The following is a 25,535-nucleotide window of genomic DNA, read 5'->3' as shown; positions in this document are numbered from 1 at the left end:
GCACCCTACTAAGAAGGGAAGCAGGAGACAACAATGTTTATTGTCTTGGAAGCCCTATGATCAAAGCCAGATGCCCCACACATAAATTCAAAGAAAGCAAAGAGAATTCTATTGCCAATCAGAAGAGTAAATGAAACTCAAAGAATCTCTGGAGAGACTAAATCAGGCCAGTCACTGTCCCCAATATTTGATTGAGAGTAGGGTTGGAACTCCATGGTCCCTTTTATGAAAACAGAGTTGCCAAGAAGAGATAAGACTGACCCATGCTCTTGGCATTTGCCCTTCTACTTCCAAATCCACCTTAGCCAAGACCTTGGGTTTGGCTGGGGACACTCACAGGGGAAATGGATAGTATACAGAGAAGGCAAGTTTCCCTTGAGGTCACAGAAAAGAGACCATGATCTTAAAGAGTCCCAGGACTTTAGGGCCATCAGAGAAATCAGAAATTCAGATGGCTAATGATCTCCACTCTGGAATTCAGGGCTTCCTATGCAGCAACGTCCTCCACTTTTCATGCGCAAAGAGGCTCTGGAATGTGTGCTCAGAGAGGAACAGGGTTGCTACATATGTCTGCTTTTCTTTAGAGTAGCTAAAACTAGCTGGCTCTAGCCCAGACCACCCCAAGCTTTGTCCTACATTTATTTCCTCCATCGGATGATTTTCTGGCTCGGCCTCCAACCTGCTCCGCCCAGCCCTCTAGTCACCTCAGAGGGTGGTCTCTACCTTCACTCCACCATCTGTCAACCAGTTCTGTGTCCACACCTCTGCCCACTCTTGACATCACTCCCACTTGGCTGGGCCAGACACACCTAGCCGCTTCTTCCATCTATCTGAAACCTACTGTTTACTGGGGCTTCTGGGAAGAGAAGTTCATATTTTACACTTGCCATTTATTTCTCATGCCCCAAGCTGTCTCCCTTACTTCAGGGCTCTAAAAGGCAACCGACTCTCATAAAACTATCCTGGAAAGTTATCAAAACTTTCTCTCCCTTGCTGATCCAAATGCCGATCATTTGGAGCCAAGAAATTAGGTACTCTGTACCAAGGTAAAAGAAAAAAAAACTGGAGGATTTACATAGAGAGTAAATAGGACAAGTGTTTAAAAGCACAGGGAATGAGTGCAGACCCCACGGTCATCTGTGATCTACACGTTTAGTCACTGGCTCACATGGTACTGTGTTCAGAGACGGCCCCTCCCAAGGAATACAATACCCTCGGATGCTTGGTCCTTCCTGCCGTCTGTGTTCTTAGAAAAGGTTGAATGATGGTCTCCATCCCTCTCCAGAGATCAAAAAATCAAGACACAGTCCCTCAAAGTCCTGAGAGAAGCCTCTGCCACTACACCAGTCTCAGATTTGTCCCTCAATCTTCCAAAAGGAAAGGGAAAAAGTTATAGGATTAGGATGGGAGGGAGGAGGGGAAGCAGAAAGTGAAAACACAAGTTTCAGAGGAAGACACAGCACGAGTCCTCCATACGAGGAATACGACGATTACGGGGTCACAAGTACCTCTCTGTACAGCTCTGCCACTGATAACTCTGAAGGTTCAGAGTCTCCACTGTCCCCTAAGGTCTGAGATAGACTGGAGGGACAGATAAGGAATGAGAGGGAAAGCCAGAAAAATGCCATTCAGCCAGGGCAAAGGGGGATGGTGGAGAAACCAAAACGGATGGAAACAATCATCTGAAATCCAAATTTACACTTAACAGTGGCTTCTCCCACTTTGTTCTCCTTACCCCTCCTGACAGTTCCTGACTGGATGATCCCAACTCCCACGACATAGATTTCCCACAATAAAACTCTAAGTAACAGACAGACGACCCTTGCCAACAATACGTGAGAGGTGCTGGAAAACCATACCTAGGCCACTCTGCTTTATCTCCGTGGGTGGCCGAGAAGATGAGAAGAGCCGGTAGCCACCAGGCCTCGAGGCCGAGGTCTCAGAAAGCACCTGCAGAGAAAAGGCCACATTGTGACTCTGCCACCTTGCGCCAAAAGTATAAAAACCAAGTCCTGAATTCTTGCCTTTCCAAAGCCAAGCAGTGTCAGTAAGCTTGGAAGAACCACAGGATTTTTACAGGGAAGAGGAACCAAGAGGGAACGGAGAGCACCTTGCAGAGGGGGACGCCCAGGGAACCCTTCCGTGTTAGAAGTCACTTCCATCTCCAGGATTCCTGTCCTCATAGCCCTCCCACCCCAAATCTGAGAAATCACGGTTCAACTCTTTCTAGGTCTCATAAAATGGGGCTCCCCAATCTTATCTGTCCCTCCCCAGGACTCAGAAAACCAATCACGGAGGCTCATTTACAAATAAAGTCTGGCCACCCTTTCTTCTTCCCATGGAACATCCGTGGCTACTGCGGCGTGCTAGGCTTCTTATCTAAACCCAGAAGCCTTTCCCTTCAGCTATTTCACTCCTGGATCCATGAAACCAATGTCTTCAAATGCCCCGAGGGCCAGTCACACCCCCAACACACATCCCATCTGGATGGAGAGTGTTCTGCATCCCTAGGTCCCAAAGGCAGACACAGAGGCAGGAAAGGAAGGCGAGGCAGGGAGGGACACCTGTGTGCAGGACGCCAGGTGAGTGGTGGACACAGCCCGGGGCTGTAGGCCGATGGCTGGGGCAGGCCGGGGGAGGTCTCCTGACCTCCGGCGGCGCCGTCCCCTCAAGGGGATCAGGTCCAGGTTCCCCGTGCACTGCATGTTCATGACCTGCAATCAGACCGGGTGGAAAGCCGGTCATGGCTCCTTTAACCCTCAGTTTCCCAAAACCCCAGTGCCCAAAGGGCAGAGCCAACTGGAGGGCTGGAGAGGAAGTGCTCGAAAATATGAGAGGACAAAAAGGATGGGGGAAGGATGTCACAGAGAAGGATAAGACAGTCCAAGACCCAGAGAGCAGGGGGGAAATGCTAACATTATAAGGCTCATGACCTACGTACCCTGGGGCATCATCCTGGGTAAGCCAGGGTCTACACAATGATAGCAACTGAAAAGAAGGAATGGGACTGAGAGGAAGCTTCCTGAAAGAAGTCTATCCCATCAAGTCTGAAAGAAGATATACGGAGAACTCTCCTCTGCCGCGTCTCCTGCGCTTAGGCCGGAAGAAGAGGGGACGAGGCCAACAGTCCAGGGGCAGCAGCCCACGTGGACGCGGGGACATGAGGCGGAGAGCGGCTAACTGGTGGACGATGACATGTCCTCTGTCCACTGCATTTACATCACACGAGCCTGTAGTACATGCAGAAAACTATGGACACCAAGTTATACCTATGCCTCAAAGAGAAAACAACGCATATCCCACCTTTAAAAAACTCATATTCTTGGTATCAATTTCACCTTAAAATAACCAAGAAGTAAAGGATGAAAAAGAGACTGTTTTTTTTCTTCTCAGCTTTCTGCAAAATCTGAACTGTAAACCTCTGGATGAACCTATGAAAGCCAGTTAGAGATTCTTCCAAGGTATCCCTAAAATGGAAAAAAACAAAATTAATTCCTCTAAGATAGAAACCTGGCACAGAGCCAGATCAACAGATTCCTGGGGGTCAGAGAAGTATTGAAATCAGTCAGAGTCCCTGGAAGGGAAAAATCATGGCATCAAGAAGAATATGACTGGAGCCGACTAGGGAGGTAGTGTTTCCAGAAAAGGCCAAAATAAAAACCCAGGACAAGTGGCTGGACACAATGTAAAATGAGTAACAACTCCTTCCTCCAGACTTGACAATCAGAACCAAACTCGAGACAGACTCTAAGAATAGCAGAACACAGGCCCAGGCAGATAACCTCCTCATGAGGAGAGAAAGAGAGAAAGACAGACAAACTGAGTCCTTTCCTTAGGTGATGATGGTACAGATTGCCATAATGGGATTCAAGTGCCGGGTATCTGCTCATATCTGAGCTATAATGTTACCAGAGCAACAAGGGGATGGAGAACGCCTAGCCTTTCATATTGATTGTATCCTTACTACATTTACTGTTTAATGAAGTAGAAATTTCTCATATTAGAGAAGTTGGGTTTCCTAGGCAAGGTCACACCGCATCTAAGAAGCACACTGGGATGTTAACCCAGAGCTCATGCTGTTTCTGCTACATCTCCTTTGAAAGAACTGCCTGTTCAAATTCATCTAGTGGCCGGGCGTGGTGGCGCACGCTTGGAAGCCCCGCGCTTGGAAGCCTGAGCTAGGAGGATCGCACAGGTTCGAAGCCAGCCTTACCTACTTAGTGAGGCTCTCAGCAACTTAGTGAGACCCTGTTTCTGAATAAAATATAAAATAGGTCTGGGATTATAGCCCAGAGGTAGAAAGCCTCTGGGTTCCACTCCCAGTACCACCAGAAAATAAAAATAAAAATAAATAAATTCATCTAGTGTCTTCCTGGATCTCATCTTTTAAAACCCTCATCTCTTGGGCACTCCTCACTGCCAACTCTTTACTATCAGAAGTAGCAACCAGCTCCAAGAGCTCCACTGGGAGATCAGCTATGAAAGAGAGGTTAGGTGAAGCAGGTCAGCCAGGGGCCGGGAACTCTAGCGGGTCCCAAGCATGGCCCCGAGGGTTCAGAGGACACACAGACACTGTCCTGTGAGTACTCTGCCTTTGATCTTCCCAGGGCCCTCCTCCTACCTCCATGGAGCCAGCCTTTCGGTTACGCGTGAGGGGTGACCTCCTTGGGAGGCCAGGGCCCTCCGGAGGCTGCGGCGAAGTCTGCGACACCCGGTCTGGCTCATCTGAGGCCTTCTTTGGGCACAGATTCTCTACGCTTCCTTGGTCTGTCTTCATTTCCTCATTCTGTTCAGTAATAGGAAGACAGAGAGGTGCTTGTGGTCTCCAGTCTCCCAGGCCCAGACTCTCCGGCCCTTTTCCTCCCCTGTACTACCTCCCATCTCCTGGCCCCTACAGCCTTCAGTCTGGAATCTCAGCGCTCTGACCCACCTCAGAGGAGGCTGGACGGAATCCACAGCCAGTCGGGGCGCTGCCCTCTCCCTCCATGCCTTTCACCCCAGGGCTGAAGTGCAGCTCCACGTGGAACCGTTCCTCGGACAAGGGGTCCTACGGGGATCGCCAGACAAGGGGAGTTGGAAGAAGATGGGTGAGGGAAGCCAGGGAGGGCGAGAGAGCAACTCGGAGGATGCCTCCAGGCACGAGGTCTCAGGGTCTTGTCCGTCGGAGGCTGATCTGCTACCTTCCCTGCAACTGGTCTGCTCTAGATTCCTCATCCCTTCACCCCCACCTTTCGTGACTCACCCCCACTCATGACTGCTAGACTTCCAGTTCTACAACCCTTCCCATCCATCTCCCACGAGAATTCAGCTTTCTTACAGTGCGTAGAGCAGCACATCAAAGGCTCTTTGTGTGAAGATGGTATAACCATATTCGAGGGAAAAAAACTCCTAACACGGTCCCAACCCCATGCCAGATCTGCATTCCAGGTTATTGTTCTGGCTCAACATCAGCCCAGAACATATTTTCTGTCCTAGTAGGAACCTCCTGGATGCTCTGGGCCATGCTGTGTCTAGGTGTCGGGCCTAACTGGACTACAAATTCTTAGGATAAGAAAAGTTTTGTGTGTTTTTTTTTTAATGGAGGGGCCCTCTCCTCATCCACCCTGTTTGCTCCTCACCCGTGTGTTGTCCTCATAAAGCATGATAACAATCTGGGTCATGTAGTTGAGCTCTGAGATGGCACTAAGATACGCCAAAGCTCGCTGCCATTGTGCATCCTGGGTCTCCTACCAAACACAAACAGAGGTAAGCCAAGGCCCAAGGACAGGGAGACAGGAAATGCACAGGGAGCCAAGTGGGACAGAGAGAGCTTACAGCAGAAAGAAAAGAAAGAAAAGAGACATAAGATTGAGTGTAGTGGTGCACACCTGTAATCCCAGCTACTCAGGAAGCTGAGGCAGGAGAATCCCAAGTCTGAAGCCAGCTTGGGAAACTTAGTGAGACCCTGTCTCAAAATAAAATTAAAAAATAAAAATAAAAAGGCCTGGGAATCAGTACAAGGCCTTGGGGTCAATCCTCAGTATTGTAAGAGGAAGAGGAGGAGGTTATTGAGGTGAAGAACAGAAGAAAAACGTTCAAAGGCTAAAAGAAAGGGAGGAGCCTTACATCAAGAAGTCCCCCATAACGGAAGACACTGAGCAGGGAGTGGACGTGACTCTCGCTGGTGAAATAGAGACGTGTTCGAACATGGCGGCCTGGGGAGAGCACTCCTCGGGAGTACCTGGGGTGACAGTTACATGGCACAGTCAGATACTCTTTTTCTGAGCGTCTGCAAACTCCCTCCTCCTCCCTCGAAGACGTTTCCTCTTCTCTCCATCCCAGCATCCCTTCTTTCCTGGTGCCCTACGCTGTCCCGGCCATGATTCCCCAGAGTTCCCGCACGCCCACCCCCAGCACCTCCCAGCCCTCCCTCACAGGGGATGCAGCTTGTTGACAGACTCATCCTCGTGGGTTCTCTGCAGGTCGAGCAGGATCTTCCGCAACAGTGGCAGACAGAAGCCCACAGCAATTTCCAGCTTCTCCTCTCGACTGATCCCATACTCCTGAGGGACCAGAGCCGGGAATGAGTTCCTCAGTGAAGTCTGTGTCCCATGTACCGACAGCCCCAGCTCAGGCCTCAGGCCCGGGGCATCTTCCGTCTTTCCTATCCTTCACCCTTCCTGTCCAGGTGGCTTCTCTCTCAGCCGCCTGTATACACCCAGAGCCAGAGTGGACCGTCGGAACGACAACCAATCGCTTCTCTCGGCTTCCTCCCCGTGTTCTCCACCCACCCCCTTTCCGCCTTCCTCTCCTTCCTTCCCTAGGGCTCTCATCTCCGGGCTAGCTCCCTTTTATGAGACAACCTGGGGAATGACCACGTCCGCCAGCGCCTTGGAGAGTCGGAGCAGCTCCGCTGTGCCCTGGAGCCCCAGGCGCCCGTTGTGCTGCACGTCGTACTTGACACAGTCGTAGATGTCTGGGATCTTGCTGATGTCGTAGCGCCCGCTCTTCTGTCTGAAGTCACGCTCCAGCTTGCTCCAGCGCTGCAGCATCAGTTCCAGAGTCTCACTGTGGTAGAGCTGCAGGTCTGGGAAGAAGGTGGCAGTCAGAGAGGCCAAGGGCTTGACCGCACAGAAAGACCCGGGCCGCTCTGGAGTGGAAGCAGAGGGGAGGCGCCTGGCCTCAGACACTCAGGCAAGGATGCAGGAGTGCCTGGGGAACACATCCAGTCATACTCACCGACAGACTTGGGGTCCTGCATCCGCTCCCGGATCTGGTACGTGAGGTTTTCAATCAGGGCAAATACCTGATCGCAGACTTTCACGGGGTTCTGGATGATAGTCATGGAGTTGAGCAAGGAGGTGCTACCCGTTGGAGCCAGCTGGAGGGACCGGGAGAAGAAAAGCAGGCAGACTCAAGCCGACTGCCCAGGTCCTCGTGGGTCTATGAAGAGACTGCCTGCAGTACAGATCTATTTCCTGGCACACTTCACTTCACTGCGTATTCTGGGGCTACTGGGCATACTAGTAGCTCCAGGGCCTTCTGAGGAGGGGACAGCTGCAGCACACAGTCATCCAAGAGGGCAGCCCTGAGGCTCAGAGAAAAGAAAACATACCTAAATTCTTTTTAAAGGGCTCTGAAATAAAATGCTGAGGAATAAGATTAAATCAAAAGCACCACAGAATGTTTTCATGAGTAGGTGTTAGAGATAACATTATCTCGCCTGGACCTATAACGGGTACGTGTGCTGCCTCAGAACTGGGTTCCAACCTGAGCTGTTGGGATAGTCAAAAGTCAGTGAAGAACGGGAGGAAGAAAAGACAAGCCGGGCATGGTGGGCACGCTTGTAATCCCAGCATTTGGGAGGCTGAGACCGGAGGATTGCATTTCGCGGACAGCCTCAGCTACCTAGTGAGGCCCTCCGCAACTTACTGAGACCCTGTTTCAAAATAAAGAATAAAAAAAAATAGGGCAGGAGGTTTAGCTCGGAGGTCAAATGCCCCTGGGTTCCATCCCCAGACCCGCAAAAGAAAAAAGAAAAAAAGAAAAGAGGAGACGGCAGGTGGAATGCACATTCTACCCCGGCCTCTCCGGTTTCACTCCGACTAGCAGAATGAAGCAAGGGAGGTTGCCCTGGAGCAGAGGCCCCTGAACTTCCGGAGTGCACTACCATCTTTTCAGAAAGACATATACTACTCGGCGCCCCTCTAGAAATCTACTTTCTTTAAGCAAATAACAAAAATGATGTAGTGACAACATTTGGGTTTTTTGCTATCTAGATTTTGTTTCCGTACCCACCAGGGGGCGACATTGCCCACTTTGGGAATCTATGCCTAGAGTTTCTGGATTTGACCTTGAACAATGAATTGGAAAAGAAAAGAGCAAGACTCTGCCCTTCTCAAGCTTTAGGTATGCACGTATGCCTTCTCCATTCACTTGTACTGGGGACTGGAACCAGGGTGTTCTACCTCTGAGCTACTCCCCGGCCCTTTCTTATTTTTTATTTTGAAACTGGGTCCTGTCTCATCCCCCAAGTACTGGGATTACAGGTATGTGCCACTGTGCCCAGCTCCCTCTCAAGTCCCGCTCAGGGGAGAACACATCAAATGCAGGCAACGTGCTCAATCACACAGCTCATTTAAGAGCTTCAGGAAGCTGGGAGCATGCACCTGCAGTCCTGACACGCAGGAGGCTGAGGCGGGAAGATCCTTCGAGCCCAGAGTTGGAAAACAGCCTGGGTAACATAGCAAGACCCCATCTCAGAAAAGAAAACAATCAGAACAACAATGTGAATCTACCTAATATCACTGAACTGTGTAGTTAAAGGGTTTAGGTGGTGCTACAAGATATACGTGTGTGTGTGTGTGTGTGTGTGTGTGTGTGTGTGGTACTGGGAATTGAACTCAGAGGCATTCTACCTCTGAGCCACACCCCTAGTCCTCTTTTTATTTTTATATTTTGAAACAGAACCTCACTCAATTGCTGAGGCTGATCTCAAACCTGTGATTCTCCCGTCTCAGCCTCCCAAGCACTGGAATTATAGGCATGCATAACTACACACAGCTAAATGTATTTTTAAGGAACCTATCAGAAATTAGGAGTTGACCGGTGGAAAGCTCTGCCTGGCTAACTGTGGCCTGGAGATGCAGGGAAGGGATGAACACGCTGGGTGACGCGCCTGCTCTGACTGAGCCTGAGGCACACACACACAGCACTTCACAACCTGGGTCTCAAGTTAGGTTCCTGGAGTTCACATTAGCTATGTGATCTTGGAAAAGGTTGCTTAAATTTCTTGGAGCCTAGGTTTCCTCGTCTGTAAAATGGGAGAAAAGCAGTACAATACAACAGTGCTTGTGGTAGATTACAGGTGGCCGTTAATTGACTCCTTCCCCTTCCCCTGAGGCTGGGCTAGCCCTGTGATTCCTTAGCCAATAAAAATCACAATTAAATACACCAAGCTATGTGTGTGTGTGTGTGTGTGTGTGTGTGTGAATGTATCACTTTGAATCTATGATGCATAATTACAATGTACCAATAAAAGTATAAAAAATTAGCCGGGCGTGGTGGCGCACGCTTGTAATCCCAGCATTAGGGAGGCTGAGACCTGGAGGATCACGGTTCGCGGACAGCCTCAGCTATTTAGTGAGGCCCTCTGCAACTCAGTGAGACCCGGTTTCAAAATAAAGAATAAAAAATAGGGCAGGGGGTGTAGCTCAGAGGTCAAATGCCCCTGGGTTCCATCCCCAGACCCGCCAAAAAAAAAAAAAAAAGTATAAAAAATTACAAACTGTGCTAACTCTGGGCCTATTCTTTAAGAAAGATGGGAAGGGTCTGCTCTGCCGGTGCCCAGCTGCCATGCTTGAAAGATCTCAGGAAGAAAATATGTGGAGAGGACAGGCCCTGAGATTACAGGAGAGCGTGAAAAAGGAGAGAGCCAGCCATCACAGAATCCCAGTCAAACCTCCAGAGAGTCCCAACCCCCCGTCAACAACTGATACAATTTCAGGAGAGACCCTAATAAAATGGCTGTTGTTTTAGTGACTGAGTTTCGGGATAGCTTTTTAAATAACAATAGGTAATTGATACATTCTTCTATTCACGATCCTTGGGATCAGCCATGTTTGGGAACTAAAAAATTTTTGGACTTTATTAGTTAAAACAGTGCATATAGCCAGGCATGGCGGCGCACGCTTTTAATCCCAGCACTGGGGAGGCTGAGACAGGAGGATCGCAGTTTGCGGACAGCCTCAGCTACTTAGTGAGGTCCTGGGTAACTCAGTGACACCCTGTTTCAAAATAAAGAATAAAAAATCAGACAGGGTGTGTAGCATGCCCCTGGGGTCCATCCCAAGACCCGCAAATTTAATTACCTAATTAACTAATTAAAAAACAGTGCACATGCCGTGTGTCATATAAGGCCTCCAGCAAGCCCTAGGGCTTAACCAAACACAATATTTCTGCAGCAAAATGCTTAACTATTTACACTATGTGGGAAAAATGAGGATTATAAATAGCCTTATGACAGTTCATGCCAGATTTGTCTGCCAAATGAGTCTTGATGCAAACTTATAAAAATGTTTTAATTTTTGAAATTATGGATAATAGAAATATGGCCATGTACTTATCTCAAAAGGCCACAGTAAGGCTTACGTGAGATGGTGCACACGGATACCTACAACAGTGCCTAGCATGCAGTGAGTACTACTACGTTGCTGGCAATTATCTAGAATTCTAGGGTGTGGGATCGAGGACTCTGGGGCACAGAGGGAGCGCCGACCTGATCATAGTCTTCGGGGCCAAAGGGCGCATCCTGCTGCAAGATGTGGTGCAGCCGAGCCTTCACCCGGTGCTGGCAGCTGCTCAGGGAATCGCCGTCGCTGTCCAGGAGCCCGTTCATGTTGGCACTCTTCACCATTTGTACCAGAATGGGTGTCAGCTCCCCTTCTAGAGCCAGGAGGCCCTGCAAGGGAAGCCCAGGAGCTGTTACTTCCTCTTGCAGACCAGTCCTCTCAGACCTAGGTTATCCAGAGATCAACGAGAGAGGGCTTGAAGAGCTAGGGCGGCAGTCAGGGCCTACTCCAACCTTCTAGATCCTCTCCACACAAGCAGAGACTTCCTGAGATGGCGCATGAGCACCCTGGTGTTTCCCAGCTCGTTCTCCAACCCTCTGCTTCTCTCTGTAACAGGCTAGCACCGTGGGAGGCTGCACCACGCACCTTGGCAAAGGCCGCAGCGGTCATCTGGACTCGGCCCTCGTCAGACGCGTAGATCTTGAGGTCGTGGCGAAAAGTGCTATGAAGGCGAAGCAGCCCACAGCCAGGGAAGCCAGCATAGTCACCTGGGGCAAGGGAGAGGGCCGGGACACTGATCAGGACCCGTGGGGAGACAACGCTCCTGCCCTCTACTTCTGCACTGCCGCTGGCCCTTCGCTTCCCCAGCTGTTCTCTTACCAGCTTCTCCCAACGCACTAGGTACTCACGCCAAGCCCACTTACCCTGTCCTCCAGGGTACATGCAGCGAAAGGCTCGCCCCAGCTCCTCGGCCTGAACACGGCCATCCGGGGTCAGCTCTCCACCCCACTTGAGCACCAGCAGCAGAGACGGGGCAAGCGCCTGCCTCTGTGGATCTGAGCAAGCAGGTGGCAGTAAGCAGGCAGGACAGGAAATCACAGGGACACAAGGCCAGCATGCTGCCCCTCAAGGGAGATGCCAGAATGAACCAGGGAGGCGAGGAGCCTCAGGTGCAGCTGGGAGCAGGGGAAGCTCTGGAAGCTTCCAGCAGCGGAAGTCAGTAAGTTTGGGAGTCTATGATAAACATTAGGTCTTCTGAGGACACAAAGGTCATTTCAGAGAGGCCAAGTTCAGATTCAAGGGCGAGACCGAGTGGTAATGGAAAGAACTCTGTCTTACCTTGCCCCTCATTCGAAGCTTTCACTCCGTGCGGGTAGTAGGTCAGCTGCACCTTCCGGTTGATGCCCGAGAAGTGGCCGTACCTGGAGGACAAAGCCGCAGCTTAGCGCTGCCCAGCACCGGCCCTCCCTGCGGCCCGCGGCTGCCCCGTCTCACATCTCCAACACGGATTTGAGCTGCTCCAGCTTTCCGGTCTTCTCCTCGATCTCCCCGCTCGGCTCCTTCTCCAGTTCAGCCAATAGCAGCCTGGTGATGTCCAGCACCTCCTGGAGGACACGGCAGGACGTGCACGTGGGAGGCAAGCCCTGGCCACCCGCCTCAGTCCCGCACCCTCCGTCTCCCTCTGCGCCCCAGGCCAGGCCCCCGCTTACCTGGAGCTGCTCAGGTCGCTTGAGCTTCAACTTCCCTGTCTTGTATCCACCATGTTTCTCAAATAGAGTAAAAAACCTGGGGGAGGGAGAAAAAGCTCCTGAGCGCTGCCCCCGCCCACGGCCATGAGTCCGGGAGGACGTCCTTCCTACCTCGGGTGTGTCACCTCCATCTTCATCTTCTGCTTGGGGGTGCGATCCCCGTGCCGGATAATCGCAATGACACATCGGAGTTCCATCCTAAAATCAGGCGTGTGCTCAGAGCCTCCTCCCACCCTCAGTCTCGCCCCGCCTCACCTCCCGACTCACGTGTCCTTGACCGCCAAGGAACGCGCGAACAGGGAGCCAAGATTAGAGGTACAGGTGAGCGAGGCGACTCCCTAGAAGAGGCCCAGGCTCTACTAATTAGCTGGTACAGGTTATGAACAACCACTGGTCTGGCTCAAGGAACCCCAAGTGTCTTCTGTGTGTGTCTGCGGGACTGGGGATGGAACCCAGGGGCATTCTACCTCTGAACTACACTCCCAGCCCTATTTTTTATTCTTTATTTTGAAACAGAGTCTCACTAAGTTGCAGAGGACCTCACCAAGTAGCTGAGGCTGCTGTGAACGGTGATCCTCCTGTCTCAGCCTCCCGAGTGCCGAGATTATGAGAATGCGCTCCCACACTGGGCTCCCAACTGTCCTAAGTAGGTTACTCCATATTTCTTTTATTTATTTATCAATTTATTTATGTATTTATGGTGGTAATAGGGATGGAACCCAGGGGCTTTCTTTCTACCTCTGGGTAGATTTTATTTCTTATGTGGAAACAGGGTCTCACTAGGTTGATGAGAGTCTCACTACTTGCTGAGGCTGTCCTCGAACCTGCAGTCCTCCTGTCTCATAAATGCTGGGATTACGGGTGTGCACCACCATGCCCTGTATATACTTCACATTTTTTACTTTTGCTTACATAGTGCCAGACGTGGTGGGAACAATGGGGATATCCTCGGCCTCTGTGGGAATGGACCACGGGATCTGGAACTGCGGGGCCAGCTCACGCATAATGGTGTTCCTAGAGGGGACACGGGAAAAGGCCTCGTGAGAGTGAAGAGCCAGGACCGCCCGAGTGCCCTGAGCTGAGCTGCAGAAGACACGCCCATGTGAAGCCCATGTGAAGTGCTCGCAGCCCCAGAGGGGAGGCAGAAACACAAACAAACGCAAGGACATGGAAGCACCGGGCTAAGGACTGTGCTTCCATCTGGCTGTGAGAGATTCAGCCCGCGAGGAGTATACAGGGCTTCAACTATATTCTTTTTTTTTTTCCCCATTGGTACTGGAGTTGGAACCAGGGGTATTCTAGAATGAGCTACACCCCCATCTTTTTTGTTGTTGGTGGTGGTGGTACTGGGGTTCCTGGAAGCCCTTCTACCTCCGGGCTACACTCCCAGACCTATTTTATACTTTTTTATTTGGAAACAGGGTCTCTTAAGCCAGCGCGGCTGGCTTCGAACCTGCGTGATCCTCCTCTCTCCACCTCCCAAGCGCGGGGATTACAAGTGTGCGCCACCATGCCAGGCCCATCTTTTTTTTTTTTTTTTTTTTTTAAATAGGATCTCACTAAGTAGCTGAGGCTGGCCCCAGTACTGAAATAAAATAAAATAAAAAATAAAATAAAATAAAACAAAATAAAACAAATAAAAGAGGAGGAAATAGGGTCTGAGTTGCTAACCTGCTGAGGCGTCCCAGCCGTTTGAGCACTAGGATCACAGCTGTGCACCATTGTGCCTTGCTTCAACTATACTCGTTATTTTTTTTCTCAACTATATTCTGTGTGTGTGTGTGTGTGTGTGTGTGTGTGTGGTATTGGGGATGGAAACCAGGGGTATTTGACATCTGAGCTACACCCCCTGCCCTACTTTTTTTTTTAAGTGTTTATAATTTTTTAATTTATTTTTATTGGTGCATTGTAATCATATATCACATTGGAGTACAAGACTTGAGAGGATATACAAGCACACATCCTCCAATTAACCCTCATCCAGCCCCCATCCCATTCCCTCCCCCTCCCTCCATACCATGCTTGTTTGGTGATTAACTTTGATACATTTGTTTATGTACCTCCTGCATTTTAAAGAGGCTCCATCCTCCCCTATTCCATACCCTCTGATTGGTCACCTTAGTTGCTTCACTATAGGGCCCTTTCTATAGCTCGACCACTTCCTGTTGCCCCTTTCCTCCTAGTTATTGCTGATTAGGAGAAGCATCTGGTTTTTATTTTCTGCGATATTTCTCTGTGCATGCCGCGTTGCAAGTACCGATCCCACTCTTGATGGCCCCAGTAGTGGCCTGGCTACCCGGTGAACTGATCCAGACCTCGCTGGCTCAAGCAGCGGCCTTGCCTCATGGGAGGCCTCGATTTTTGTCTTGCTGGCCCCCACACCAGCCTAACCCCTCAGCTGGCTCTGATCCCGGCCTCGGAGGCCCCAGTAGCGGCCTAGCCTCGAGATAGGCCCTGTCCCAGCCTCACTGACCCTGGCACTGGCCTAAGCCCCTCGACAGACTCCTCTGGGAGGGGTTGGGCCTCAGAGGCCCTAGCACCGGCCTTGCCTCACGGCAGGCTCTGATCCCAGCCTTGCTGGCTTTGGCACCGGCCTAACCCTTCAGCAGGCTCCGATCCCGGCCTCGGAGGCCTCAGTAGTGGCCTTGCCTCATGGAAGGCTCTGATGCCAGCCACTGGCCCCATCACCGGCCTAACCCCTCCCTGCCCTACTTTTTATTCATTATTTTGAAATAGGGTCTCACTGAGTTGCAGAGGGCCTCACTAAGTAGCTGAGGCTGTCCAAGAACCGCGATCCTCCTGTCTCAGCCTCCCAAATGCTGGGATTATAAGCGTGCGCCATCACACCCAACTTATTTTAAATATTTAAAAAATGAGGCCGGGTGTGGTGGTGCACGCTTGTAATCCCCGCACTTGGGAGGCAGAGACAGAAGAATCGTGCAGGTTCAAAGCCAGCCGCGCGCGCTGGCTTAGGAGACGCTGTTTCCAAATAAAAATGTAAAAATAGGTCTGGGAGTGTAGCCCGGAGGTAGAAGGGCTTCCAGGAACCCCAGTACCACCAAAAAAAAAAAAAAGGATTTTTTTTTTGGTATGGTACTGGGGATCGAAACCAGACCAATTCTACCTTCAAGCTACACCCCCAGCCTGATTTTATTTCTTATTTGAAAACAAGGTCTCAGTAGGTTGTTAAAAGTCTCACTACTGCTAAGGCTGTCCTTGAATCTGTGATCCTTCTGTCTCAACCTCCCAAGGACTGGGATTACAGGTGTGCACCACTATACTTGCCTATAAAAATGATTTGAAAGAAAAAAGAAAAAAGAGAAAGAGCTTCTCAGCCCCTTTGCCTTCCCAGTGCTATACTCTTCAGAGATGATTCCTGTTAACAGTTTTAGACAACAGATTGCTTTTTCTGCCATGTGTAAATAAACTATATTTATTTTAAAAGTGATCACACAGCCAGGCATAATGGCGCTTGCCATTGTGTGCTTGGGAGGCTGAGATGAGAGAATTGCATCGTGGCCAACCTCAGCAACCTAGCAAGGCCCTCCGGAACTTAGTGAGACCCTGTTTCAAAATAAAAAAAACAGGGCTGGGAGTGTGTATCTGGGAGGCGAATGTTTCAGAGTTCAGTCCCCAGTACCACACACATACAGATAGAGAACTGATAAGTATGGTGAGCATCCATGAGTATGGTGGTGCTGGCCAAGTACCTCCTAGGCTAAGAAATAAGCTGGCAGGACAGTTGAGTGCCGGGTGTGGGCACAAACTCGTAATCCCAGCATTTGGGAGGCTGAGACAGGAGGATCGTGGTTCGTGGACAGCCTCAGCTACTTAAATATTTTATATTTAAAATAAAGCAAATGCTTTCTATCCGTCTTCTCCAAGCCCATTCTCCTCAGCCCAGACCACCATGTCTCTTACCCCAGAATCTTGGCACAGTCATCATAGTATTTCATTGAGTTCTTGACAAAACTGAAACCATTGACATCACACACAAAGGAGTGACCATTGGCACGAAGAAGGTCAAAGCCACACACTGTTTGCTGCAGGGAAAGAGACAAGATGAGAGCAAAGAGTGGCCCTTTCTCCCCAGACTCCCGTCTCTGCTTCCCTACATACCCCCCCCCAGACTTCCCCTACCTTAAAAGCTACGCAGACCTTCCTGGCCACCAGCTTTTCCATGGCGGTCAGCATCACTGGATACCGCACCTCTTTCCCCTCACTGTCTCGTTCAACCTTCCCATCCAAAGCTGGAGATTTTCTAGCTTCGGCATGGGCATAATCTGGCCCCACTGTGTACACCTGCAGGTACATAGCACCACTGATCACGCCCACAGCTCACCCTGCACACGAGAAGACAACACAAGCGAGGCTGTGGGCCAGCTTCAGAGCAGAAGCCAGGCCAGCCCCAGACCAAAGCCAGCCAACCTGAGCATCGAAAAGGAGGAGGACGGCGTTTGTTATGAGCACCACTGTAGGATCATTAGGAAGGTTTCTCCATGAGACACCAGTACTATTACTTCATCTTTTTTTGTACTGGGGATTGAACCTAGGGGCATTCTACCCTGAGTTACAGCCTCTGGCTGGTTTTTTATTTTGAAACAGGGTCTTGCTAAGTCGCTGAGAGTCACTAAGTAGTGCGGCTCGCCACAAACCTGCGATCCTTCTGTCTCAGCCTCCCAAGCACAGGGGTTGCAGGTGTGCGTCGAGATGCCCAGCGCCCACCCACACCCACACATCCGAAGCGTATTAAGTCCCTGTATCCACCATAACCTTGACATCCGTGCCATCTGTTGGCATGAACTCCTCGTAGATGTATGACCCAGTCTTGCGGACACTGCTCTCAGGAGAGTAAACACTGCTTCGGCTGCCAATCTTCAGAAGGAAAAGAAAAAACAAGAAGAAGAAACAATGTCGCCTCAATCCTCTACCTTGTCCTCAAATCCTTCAGCTCCCTTCTCCACAAACTCATCCCTTCCCTTCACCTCCCTGGCTCCCAGTGCACAAAGGTCTCCCCTACCTTTCGGAAGAGGCGCTGGCTCCCCCCCCCAGCAGAGCTGGGGTAGTAGATGTAGACGTTGTGGTCCTCTGCACTCACCGGCTTCTCCACAAAGGGCTTAGGGAAGACAGCTCCATTGACCTCTACCTGATCCTCACCTTCTACCAGGCTGCACTCTGAAAGGCGGGGTGTGGTCTAAGGTTGCAGAATATTTCCAATTTCCAACTCCCATTTCCCTGGAGTCTTTTTTTTTTTTTTTTTTTTTTTGGTAGTACTAAGAATGAAACCCAAGGGAATTCTACCTCAGAGCTACATTCCCAGCCCTTTTTAAATTTTTATTTATTTATTTTGTGTGTGTGTGTGTGTGTGTGTGTGTGTGTGTGTGTGTGTTACTAAGTGTGGAACCCAGGGGCTTTTCTACCTCCGGGCTATACTCCCAGACCTATTTTATACTTTATTTGGAAACAGGGTCTCACTAAGTTGCTGAGAGCCTCACTAAGTGGCTGAGGCTGACTTTGAACCTGTGCAATCCTCCTGTCTCAGCCTCCCAAGTACAGGGATTACAAGTGTGCACCACCACACCCAGCTTCTATTTTTTTTTTTATTCTGAAACAGGGTCTCACTAAGTTGCTGAGGCTGTCCTCAGAACTGCAATCCTCCTGTCTCAGCCTCCCAAGTACTGGGATTATAAGCATGAGCACCATCCCTGGCTTCCCTGGAGTTTTAATCTTAAATTACCTTCAGATTTTATAACCATCTCTTGGTAATAGGTATAGTAATAGCTAAATATGTAACATTTATCTATATAAATATGTAATAGCTATGGTAATATCTATACAACAGGTCCAAGGCTCTGTCCAAACATCCATGACTCTCACCCTACCCATAACCCAGTAACCAAAGCCCCACTCGGGTGGCATATAGGAGCTGTCTAGAGTATGGACACTGGGCCACGTTGTGGGAAGCAGAGCAAGGCCAGGTACTCACCCTCAGGACAGGCAGGGTCACGGTTGAGCACAGCGTATCGAGGCAGATCAATGCCCTCCTCTTGCAGGATCCGATACACCTCTCTCCTGTCACCCCCAAATAAGTTAGATGGGACAGGGAGGGGGTAACTAGGGGGAGAAGCTGGGGATTTCATTTTCACAGGGACTGGAAGACACCAGGGCACAGAACTCCACAGAGTATGGTATAAAAATTAAGCATATTTGTTTGATTCTGCCCCTCCCCGGGTAGTTCCCTAAAAGGGCATGATCTCAGGGTCACCCATCCCACTGAGCCACAGAAAGCTATACCTATCTTGAATGTAATACTGCATGGCCAGGTCATTGATAAGAAAGGGGTTTCGAAGCTTGGAGTAAGCAACAGCTTTGTCCAGAGGAAAGCCTGGGATGGAGAGAGGAAACAGAAAGACCAAAGAAAGAAGGCGAAAGAGGGTGAGAAAACAGCGAGAGAGACAGAAACATGTTACAGCTGAGAGATGCCGTTGAGCTCCTTTCCCAACCAACCCACCACGTAGCCTTTTACTCAGCTTCCCAGGCTGGGACATCCATCAGAAAAAATAGTGCATTAAATCTAGGGTCCTTCTAGAGATCCAATTCTGTAGAGATCTTAAACGCCTTAGAGGGTTGAGAATGGACTTTAAACTACACCCAGCAACTCCCAAGAGAAACAGGGAACACAAACCCCTCTGCACTTTTATCTAGTGTGTTGGGAGGAGCTGACGGCCTCTTGACTAAATAAGACATTAAGAACCTCATTCCCAACCCAACTTTCCCACCACCATTCCCTCCTGTTTTCCTATCCAGACCCCAACCTTTGGAGTGGAAAGAGATGAGGCAGTGGCAGGATGGCCAGTTCTCCACAGGCTCGTTGAGGATCACGTCCTCTCCCAGGATGATGACAGTCAGGTAGTCGAATCGGCAGAGTCGCTCTAGGATTTGGGTCATCGGCTTGGATTTTGATTTCTTGGTCATGGCACAAATGCCAACGATGATCTGAGGTTCAGGAGGCTACAGAGGAAGTGAGATTAGGAACTTGGGAACTTCCCACCTGTATCACCCCCACAAGGAACACCACCTCACTTCCTCAGGACAATTTCCTTGGGGCATTTATTTATTTATTTATTTATTGGTGCATTGTAATCATACATCACATTGGAATACAAGACTTCAGAGGATATACAAGCACACATCATCCAATTAGCCCTCATCCAATCCCCATCCCATTCCCTCCCTCTATCCCATGCTTGTTTGGTGATTATCTTTGATACATTTGTTTACGTACCTCCTGAGTTTTATTTTTTTATTTTATTTATTTATTTTTAATTTATTTTTTGGTGGTACTGGGGTTCCTGGAAGCCCTTCTACCTCCGGGCTACACTCCCAGACCTATTTTTACTTTTTTTTTTAAATTTGGAAACAGGGTCTCCTAAGCCAGCGCGCGCAGCTGGCTTCGAACCTGCGCGATCCTCCTGTCTCTGCCTCCCAAGCGCGGGGACTACAAGCGTGCGCCACCACGCCCGGCTACCTCCTGAGTTTTAATTTGTTTTTTTTTTTTTTTTGGGGGGGGGTACTGGGGTTCCTGGAAGCCCTTCTACTTCTGGGCTACACTCCCAGACCTATTTTTACATTTTTATTTGGAAACAGGGTCTCCTAAGCCAGCGCGCGCGGCTGACTTCGAACCTGCGCGATCCTCCTGTCTCAGCCTCCCAAGCGCGAGGATTACAAGCGTGCGCCACCACGCCCGGCTCTACCTCCTGAGTTTTAAAGAGGCTCCATCCTCCCCCATCCCATCCCCTCTGATTGGTCACCTTTATTGCTTCGCTATAGGGCCCTTTCTATAACTCAACCTCCTCCTGTTGCCCCTTTCCTCCTAGTTATTGCTAATTAGGGGAAGCATCTGGATTTTATTTTCTGTGCTATTTCTCTGTGCATGCCACGTTGCAAGTACCGATCCCACTCTTGACGGCCCCAGTAGCGGCCTGGCCACCCAGAGGACTCTGATCCTGACCTCGCTGGCTCCAGCACCGGCCTTGCCTCATGGGAGGCCCTGATTCTGGCTTCGCTGGCCCCCGCACCGGCCTAACGCCTGGCTCCGATCCCGGCCTCGGAGGCCCCAGCACCAACCTTGCCTCAAGGCAGGCTCCGATCCCAGCCTCGCTGACCCTGTCACCGGCCTAACCTCCTTGGGGCCTTTAGACTCATGGGGTAAAGGGCACCTGCTAACTGTGGTCTAGGTTGGGACACATCTAGGGATTCCCACTGCCTTTCCACTATAGAAAATGTATGCTCAAGCAGAAGAGCTGCAGAACATGGAGACAACAGGACCCGGGCAAGGGAGCAGAGGAGTCAAAGACGGGCCATCAACCATCTCAGGAGTCTCGGCATTCGAAAAGGACAGAGACCTCATCCAATGAACTCGGCTCTCCCTGACAGGGGCCCCAAGGCGAACGCGGCATCTTCCCTGGTCTTACCACTTCATCCTCCTCGTCCTCAAGGAGCTCGCTGTCACTCTCTTCTGTCCTCATGCCTAGTCCACGGGATCCCAGCCCCTCATCTCCAGCTCCAAGGAAGAAGTGGGCCGTGGTGTTGTTGTCCTCACTGGCCGTCAGCGACCACATCCCCACCGGAACACCCACTCATCCCGCTCTGCAGGGGAGGCACCCCATCAGTCCAGGGCCCAAGCCCCGAGCAGCGGGGGAGCAGGAGTGGGGACTAGAAAATAAGAGAGAACTGCATGGTGCAAGGGCGAGCAGGAGACAAAGCTACGGGAAGAAGAGAGGGTCAAATGCGGAGGCGATGGACTTTGACTTGAAGTGACTCAAAAGCCATAAAAGAAAAGCAAGGTCTCCCTTTTCTTCCCTGGTCAACCCCCCCAACAAAGAACCTGGTAAGAGGATCAGGAGATTAAAGACTCACAGTGCTGGCATGTCCCTGAGTCTGCCAGCAGGAAATAATGTGAACTCCAGGCAGCAAATGGGAAAGGCAGTTCTTCACGGAAGGCTGCTGCTGATTCTACCAGAAGAGAAGGTTAAGGTGACATTCAAACTCTGGATTCCTTCCACAATGTTCCTAGCCCTTCACCAGATCCCTAAGTTGTACTAAAGTCAGGGATTTAACTCAAGAGCAGAGGAATAAGACAACTCAGCTGCTTTTGTCCTTAAACTCCATCCTCAGGCCTAACAAGGATGAATTCAAACCACACTTGTTGAGGCATCCTCCATTCTAAGCATATTAGAACGTTGAGACCCCTATGCTGGGTGGGTGTGATGGCACATGTCTGTAATCCTAGTACTTAGGAGGCTGAGACAGGAAGACTGCAAGACTGCAGCCAGCCTCAGCAACTGAGGCCCTCTACAATTTAGTGAGGCTCTGATTCAAAATAAAGAATAAAAGCCGGGTGTGGTGGTACATACTTGTAATCCCAACACTTGGGAGGCTGAGACAGGAGGATGGCAGATGTGCAGCCAGCCACAGCTACTTAGTGAGGCCCTCTGCAATTTAGTGAGATCCTGTTTCAGAATAAAGAGTTAAAAAATAAAACCAGGGCTGGGGATGTAGCTTGGAGGTAGAATACCCCTGGGTTCAATCCCCAATACCACAAAAATAAAATAAAGAATAAAATAGGGCTGGGGATGTAGCTCAGAGGAAGAACTCCCCTGGGTTCCATCCCCAGTACCACACACACAAAAGATCTCTTATGTCCCCTGTCTCCTTCACCCACTCCACCTTACAAGAAAGATGTCCAAGTCCAGAGAATCCTCACATCAGTCTCCAATCCATCCTCACGCTGAACCCTCACTGCTCTCTAGAGCTGCAATGGAAAACAATCCTGCCCAAAGCCATATAAGAATACCTGAAGCCTTCCATCAGAACATGCTGGCACTTCCACTTCTGCAGACATACACCCAGAGTTCTCAACCAGTTGTGATTTGGCTACACGGGGGACATTTGGCAGGAGATACTTTTGGTTATCATAATTGAAAAGGTGCTATTGGCACCTAGCAAGGAGAGGGCAGGGGTGCTGCTAAACATTCTAATGCGTGTGTGCTATCCCCCCACAACAAACACTTATCCAGCCCCAAATGTGAGTGGTACCAAGCTGGGAAGTCCTGCTATGGAGAAATTCCCCTGCACCGGGACATGTGCAAGGATGTTCTTCATGTGTGTGTGTGTGTGTGTGTGTGTGTGTGTGTGTGTGCGTGTGTGTGGTATTGCGGATGGAACCCAGGGGCAGTCTACTACAAACTACACTCTCAGCCCTATTTTATTCTTTTATTTTCAAAAAGGGTCTCTCTTAGTTGCGGAGGGCCTCACTAAGTTGCTGAGGCTGGTCTCAACCTGCAATTCTCCTGTCTCCTAGTCTTCCTGGGATGACAAGTGTTCACCACCATGTCAGCTGTTCCTAACCTTCTTAACCTGTTACTAATGAGAAAAATAAAACAATTTAGATGCCATAAGTAAAAGAATAAATAAGTATAGCCGGGCGTGGTGGCGCACGCTTGTAATCCCCGCGCTTGGGAGGCGGAGACAGGAGGATCGCGCAGGTTCGGAGCCAGCCATGCTGGCTTAAGAGACCCTGTTTCCAAATAAAATATAAAAGTAGGTCTGGGAGTGTAGCCCGGAGGTAGAAGGGCTTCGAGAAACCCCAGTACCACCAAAATAAATAAATAAATAAATACATACATACATACATACATACATACATACAATTCACTAAATAGAAATGACCCTGGGCGTGGTGGTGCACTCCTGTAATCCCAGTATTTGTAAGGCTGAGACAGGAGGATTACAGGTTCACTGTCAGCTTGTTACTTAGTAAGGCCCTCTGCAACGTAGTGAGACTCTGTTTCAAAATAAATAGGGCTTGGAGGTAGAATGCCCCTGGTTCAATCCCAGTACTGAAAAAAAGAAAGAAAGAAAGAAAGAAAGAAAGAAAGAAAGAAAGAAAGAAAGAAAGAAAGAAAGAAAATAATTATTTAAAAAGTGAATCAAGCCATGTGTGGTGGTGCACATCTGTAATCCCAGTACTTGGTGGGGGAGGGGGCTGAGACAGGAGGACTGCAGGTTCAGTATCAGGCTCAGCAAATTAGCGAGACTCTCAGAAACCTAGTAAGAATCTGTTTAAAAATAAATAAAAAGGGCTAGGCATGTAGCTTGGAGGTAGAATGCCCCTGGATTTGATTCCCAATTAGGAAGAAAGAAAGAAAGAAAGAAAGAAAGAAAGAAAGAAAGAAAGAAAGAAAGAAAGAAAGAAAGAAAGAAAATAGAAGCCAGGTGCAGTGGCGCACACCTTTAATCCCAGCAATTGGAGGCTGAGATGGAAGATTGCAGGTTCAAGACCAGCCTCAGCAACTTAGCAAGGCTCTCAGCAATTTAGTGAGACTCTTTTTCAAATTTCAAAAATACATTGAGGATATAGCTTAGAGATAGAATGCCCCTGGATTTGATTCTTAGTAACACACACACACATGCATGTACACACACACACACCATGGATCAGAACTCGGGAGGTTGAGGATCACAAGTTTGAAGCCAGTTTTGGCAACTAAGTACATTCTTAAAAAAGGCTGAGGAGCCAGGTGCTGTGGTGCATGCCTGCAATTCCAATACTTGGGAGGCTGCAATAGGAGGACTTTAGGTTTAAGATCAGCCTCAGCAATTAGTAAGGTCCCTTAGCAATTTAGTGAGACCCTGTTTCAAAACAAAAAATAAAGAGCTGGGGATATAGCTTGGAGGTAGAAGGCCTCTGGGTTCAATCTCTAATATATAAAAAAAAAAAAATGAAGCTGTAGCTCAGTGATAGACCACTTGCCTAGCATGAATGCATGAAGTTCTGGGTTCAAACTCCAATACAAAAAACCAGTAACAAATATGTAACAAATAGTTTTCAACTGTAAACTGTAGAGATATGATTGCAGTACAATTCTACTTACATAAGTGAACAATATTGTTTATGAATGCAAGTATAATTAGTAGAAATATAAAAGCATGGACTTGGAAAAATGCATTAAGAGCTGTTACGTGTGTGTGTGTGTGTTCGTGCATGTGTGTGCCTGTGTTACTCAAGATGGAAAGGGGAGGGCATTCTGCCACTGAGCTACAGTCCTGGTCCTTTTTATTTTTGAAACAAGGTCTCACTAAATTGCCAAACTGGCCTAGAGTTTGTGATCCTCCTGTTTCAGGTTCTCAAATACTGGGATTACAAGCATGCTTCAGTAGTTACATGTGTGTGTGTTGCTGGTGATTGAGCCCAGGCCCATTTGACCTCTGAGCTACTGAGCTACACCCCAGCCCTATTTTATTTTTTATTTAGAAACAGAGTCTCTCTATACTGCTGATGTTGCTTTTGAACCTGTAATCCTCCTGTCTCAGTCTCCTAAGTGCTTGGATCCAGGCATGTGCCAACCCCCCAGCCCTTAGCTGAGTAGTTATCTTTGAGGAGAAAAAACAGAAGTGGAAAAGATTCACGTAGCATTTCACAATCTTACCTATAATGTTTTTTAAAAAAAAATTTGAAACACACAGAAGGCTAACATTTGCTAATAGCAAATTATAAGGGATATAAACATCCATTATCATTTCCCAAAAATAAAATTGAGTCACACATCAGCAATTTTCCATAGTCTCTAAAAGGTCTCAAAAACACTAACTGACCACTCTAACGAAAGCCACAAACTCCTAAAGTAAATGAATTAACTTAGCCTTATAGACTTTTAAATAGGTTCCAGCAATTGCCTTCTCTTAATCCCTGTCGTTTTTTTTTTTTTTTTTAATCTGCCATTACAACTGGGGTTTACAGCTTTGAGCAGAAAGTTACAGATGACCTTTACATAGACCTTGACCTTTCTAGGCTCATCATCTGCTACCTCAATTGCTCAACCACCACATGCAGGACATTCTTACACTTCACAGTTCCAGTTGTGTCCTGCAGGTCTCCTGTACGCACTCCCTCTCCTGAGTAACAGGCGATTTCTTTGAACTCCTTTTTAGTGACCTGACCCAATTTCCATGACTTGTATTCCCAAGGTTTCTATATAGCATAAGCAATTAGAATTTGGTTACAATCCCTTCTCTGAAGCAGGGGTGTTCTCTCATGTCTAAGATTTCAAAGCCTTTGCCATTTCTTGTAATAAGTACTTCCTAATTTTCTTTGTTTTTACTGAATGTATTGTCTTGAAATTCTATTGCAACTCTGTAATGAGGAATTGTCATTGAATAGGGAAGAAGAGTCTGT

General features: G+C 49.0%; 1 protein-coding gene across 2 annotated transcripts in view; it reads right to left on the bottom strand.

Annotated features, from left to right (window-relative positions):
• PPIP5K1 (diphosphoinositol pentakisphosphate kinase 1) overlaps nucleotides 1–20,919 on the bottom strand; it is a gene marked incomplete at both ends in the record, with an annotated part of 36,013 nt that extends 15,094 nt beyond the window's left edge. For both annotated transcript variants that reach the window (XM_080707974.1, XM_080707975.1), the window contains 25 exons: nucleotides 1,860–1,950; nucleotides 2,565–2,714; nucleotides 4,622–4,786; nucleotides 4,931–5,047; nucleotides 5,619–5,726; nucleotides 6,106–6,220; nucleotides 6,415–6,542; nucleotides 6,843–7,066; nucleotides 7,219–7,360; nucleotides 10,757–10,939; nucleotides 11,196–11,317; nucleotides 11,474–11,605; nucleotides 11,889–11,971; nucleotides 12,045–12,154; nucleotides 12,260–12,335; nucleotides 12,410–12,496; nucleotides 13,211–13,312; nucleotides 16,220–16,341; nucleotides 16,439–16,600; nucleotides 17,072–17,173; nucleotides 17,319–17,473; nucleotides 18,285–18,370; nucleotides 18,593–18,683; nucleotides 19,114–19,309; nucleotides 20,773–20,919. In XM_080707974.1, coding sequence (XP_080564100.1) covers nucleotides 1,860–1,950; nucleotides 2,565–2,714; nucleotides 4,622–4,786; nucleotides 4,931–5,047; nucleotides 5,619–5,726; nucleotides 6,106–6,220; nucleotides 6,415–6,542; nucleotides 6,843–7,066; nucleotides 7,219–7,360; nucleotides 10,757–10,939; nucleotides 11,196–11,317; nucleotides 11,474–11,605; nucleotides 11,889–11,971; nucleotides 12,045–12,154; nucleotides 12,260–12,335; nucleotides 12,410–12,496; nucleotides 13,211–13,312; nucleotides 16,220–16,341; nucleotides 16,439–16,600; nucleotides 17,072–17,173; nucleotides 17,319–17,473; nucleotides 18,285–18,370; nucleotides 18,593–18,683; nucleotides 19,114–19,309; nucleotides 20,773–20,919 — 3,196 coding nt within the window. The remainder of the gene's footprint in view (nucleotides 1–1,859; nucleotides 1,951–2,564; nucleotides 2,715–4,621; nucleotides 4,787–4,930; nucleotides 5,048–5,618; nucleotides 5,727–6,105; nucleotides 6,221–6,414; nucleotides 6,543–6,842; nucleotides 7,067–7,218; nucleotides 7,361–10,756; nucleotides 10,940–11,195; nucleotides 11,318–11,473; nucleotides 11,606–11,888; nucleotides 11,972–12,044; nucleotides 12,155–12,259; nucleotides 12,336–12,409; nucleotides 12,497–13,210; nucleotides 13,313–16,219; nucleotides 16,342–16,438; nucleotides 16,601–17,071; nucleotides 17,174–17,318; nucleotides 17,474–18,284; nucleotides 18,371–18,592; nucleotides 18,684–19,113; nucleotides 19,310–20,772) is intronic.
• Between the last annotated feature and the right edge of the window lie 4,616 nt (nucleotides 20,920–25,535).

The sequence above is a fragment of the Muscardinus avellanarius genome, assembly GCF_963383645.1.
Source record: "Muscardinus avellanarius genome assembly, chromosome: 12".
Lineage (NCBI taxonomy): Eukaryota > Metazoa > Chordata > Mammalia > Rodentia > Gliridae > Muscardinus > Muscardinus avellanarius.
This window is presented reverse-complemented; position numbering and strand designations above follow the sequence as displayed.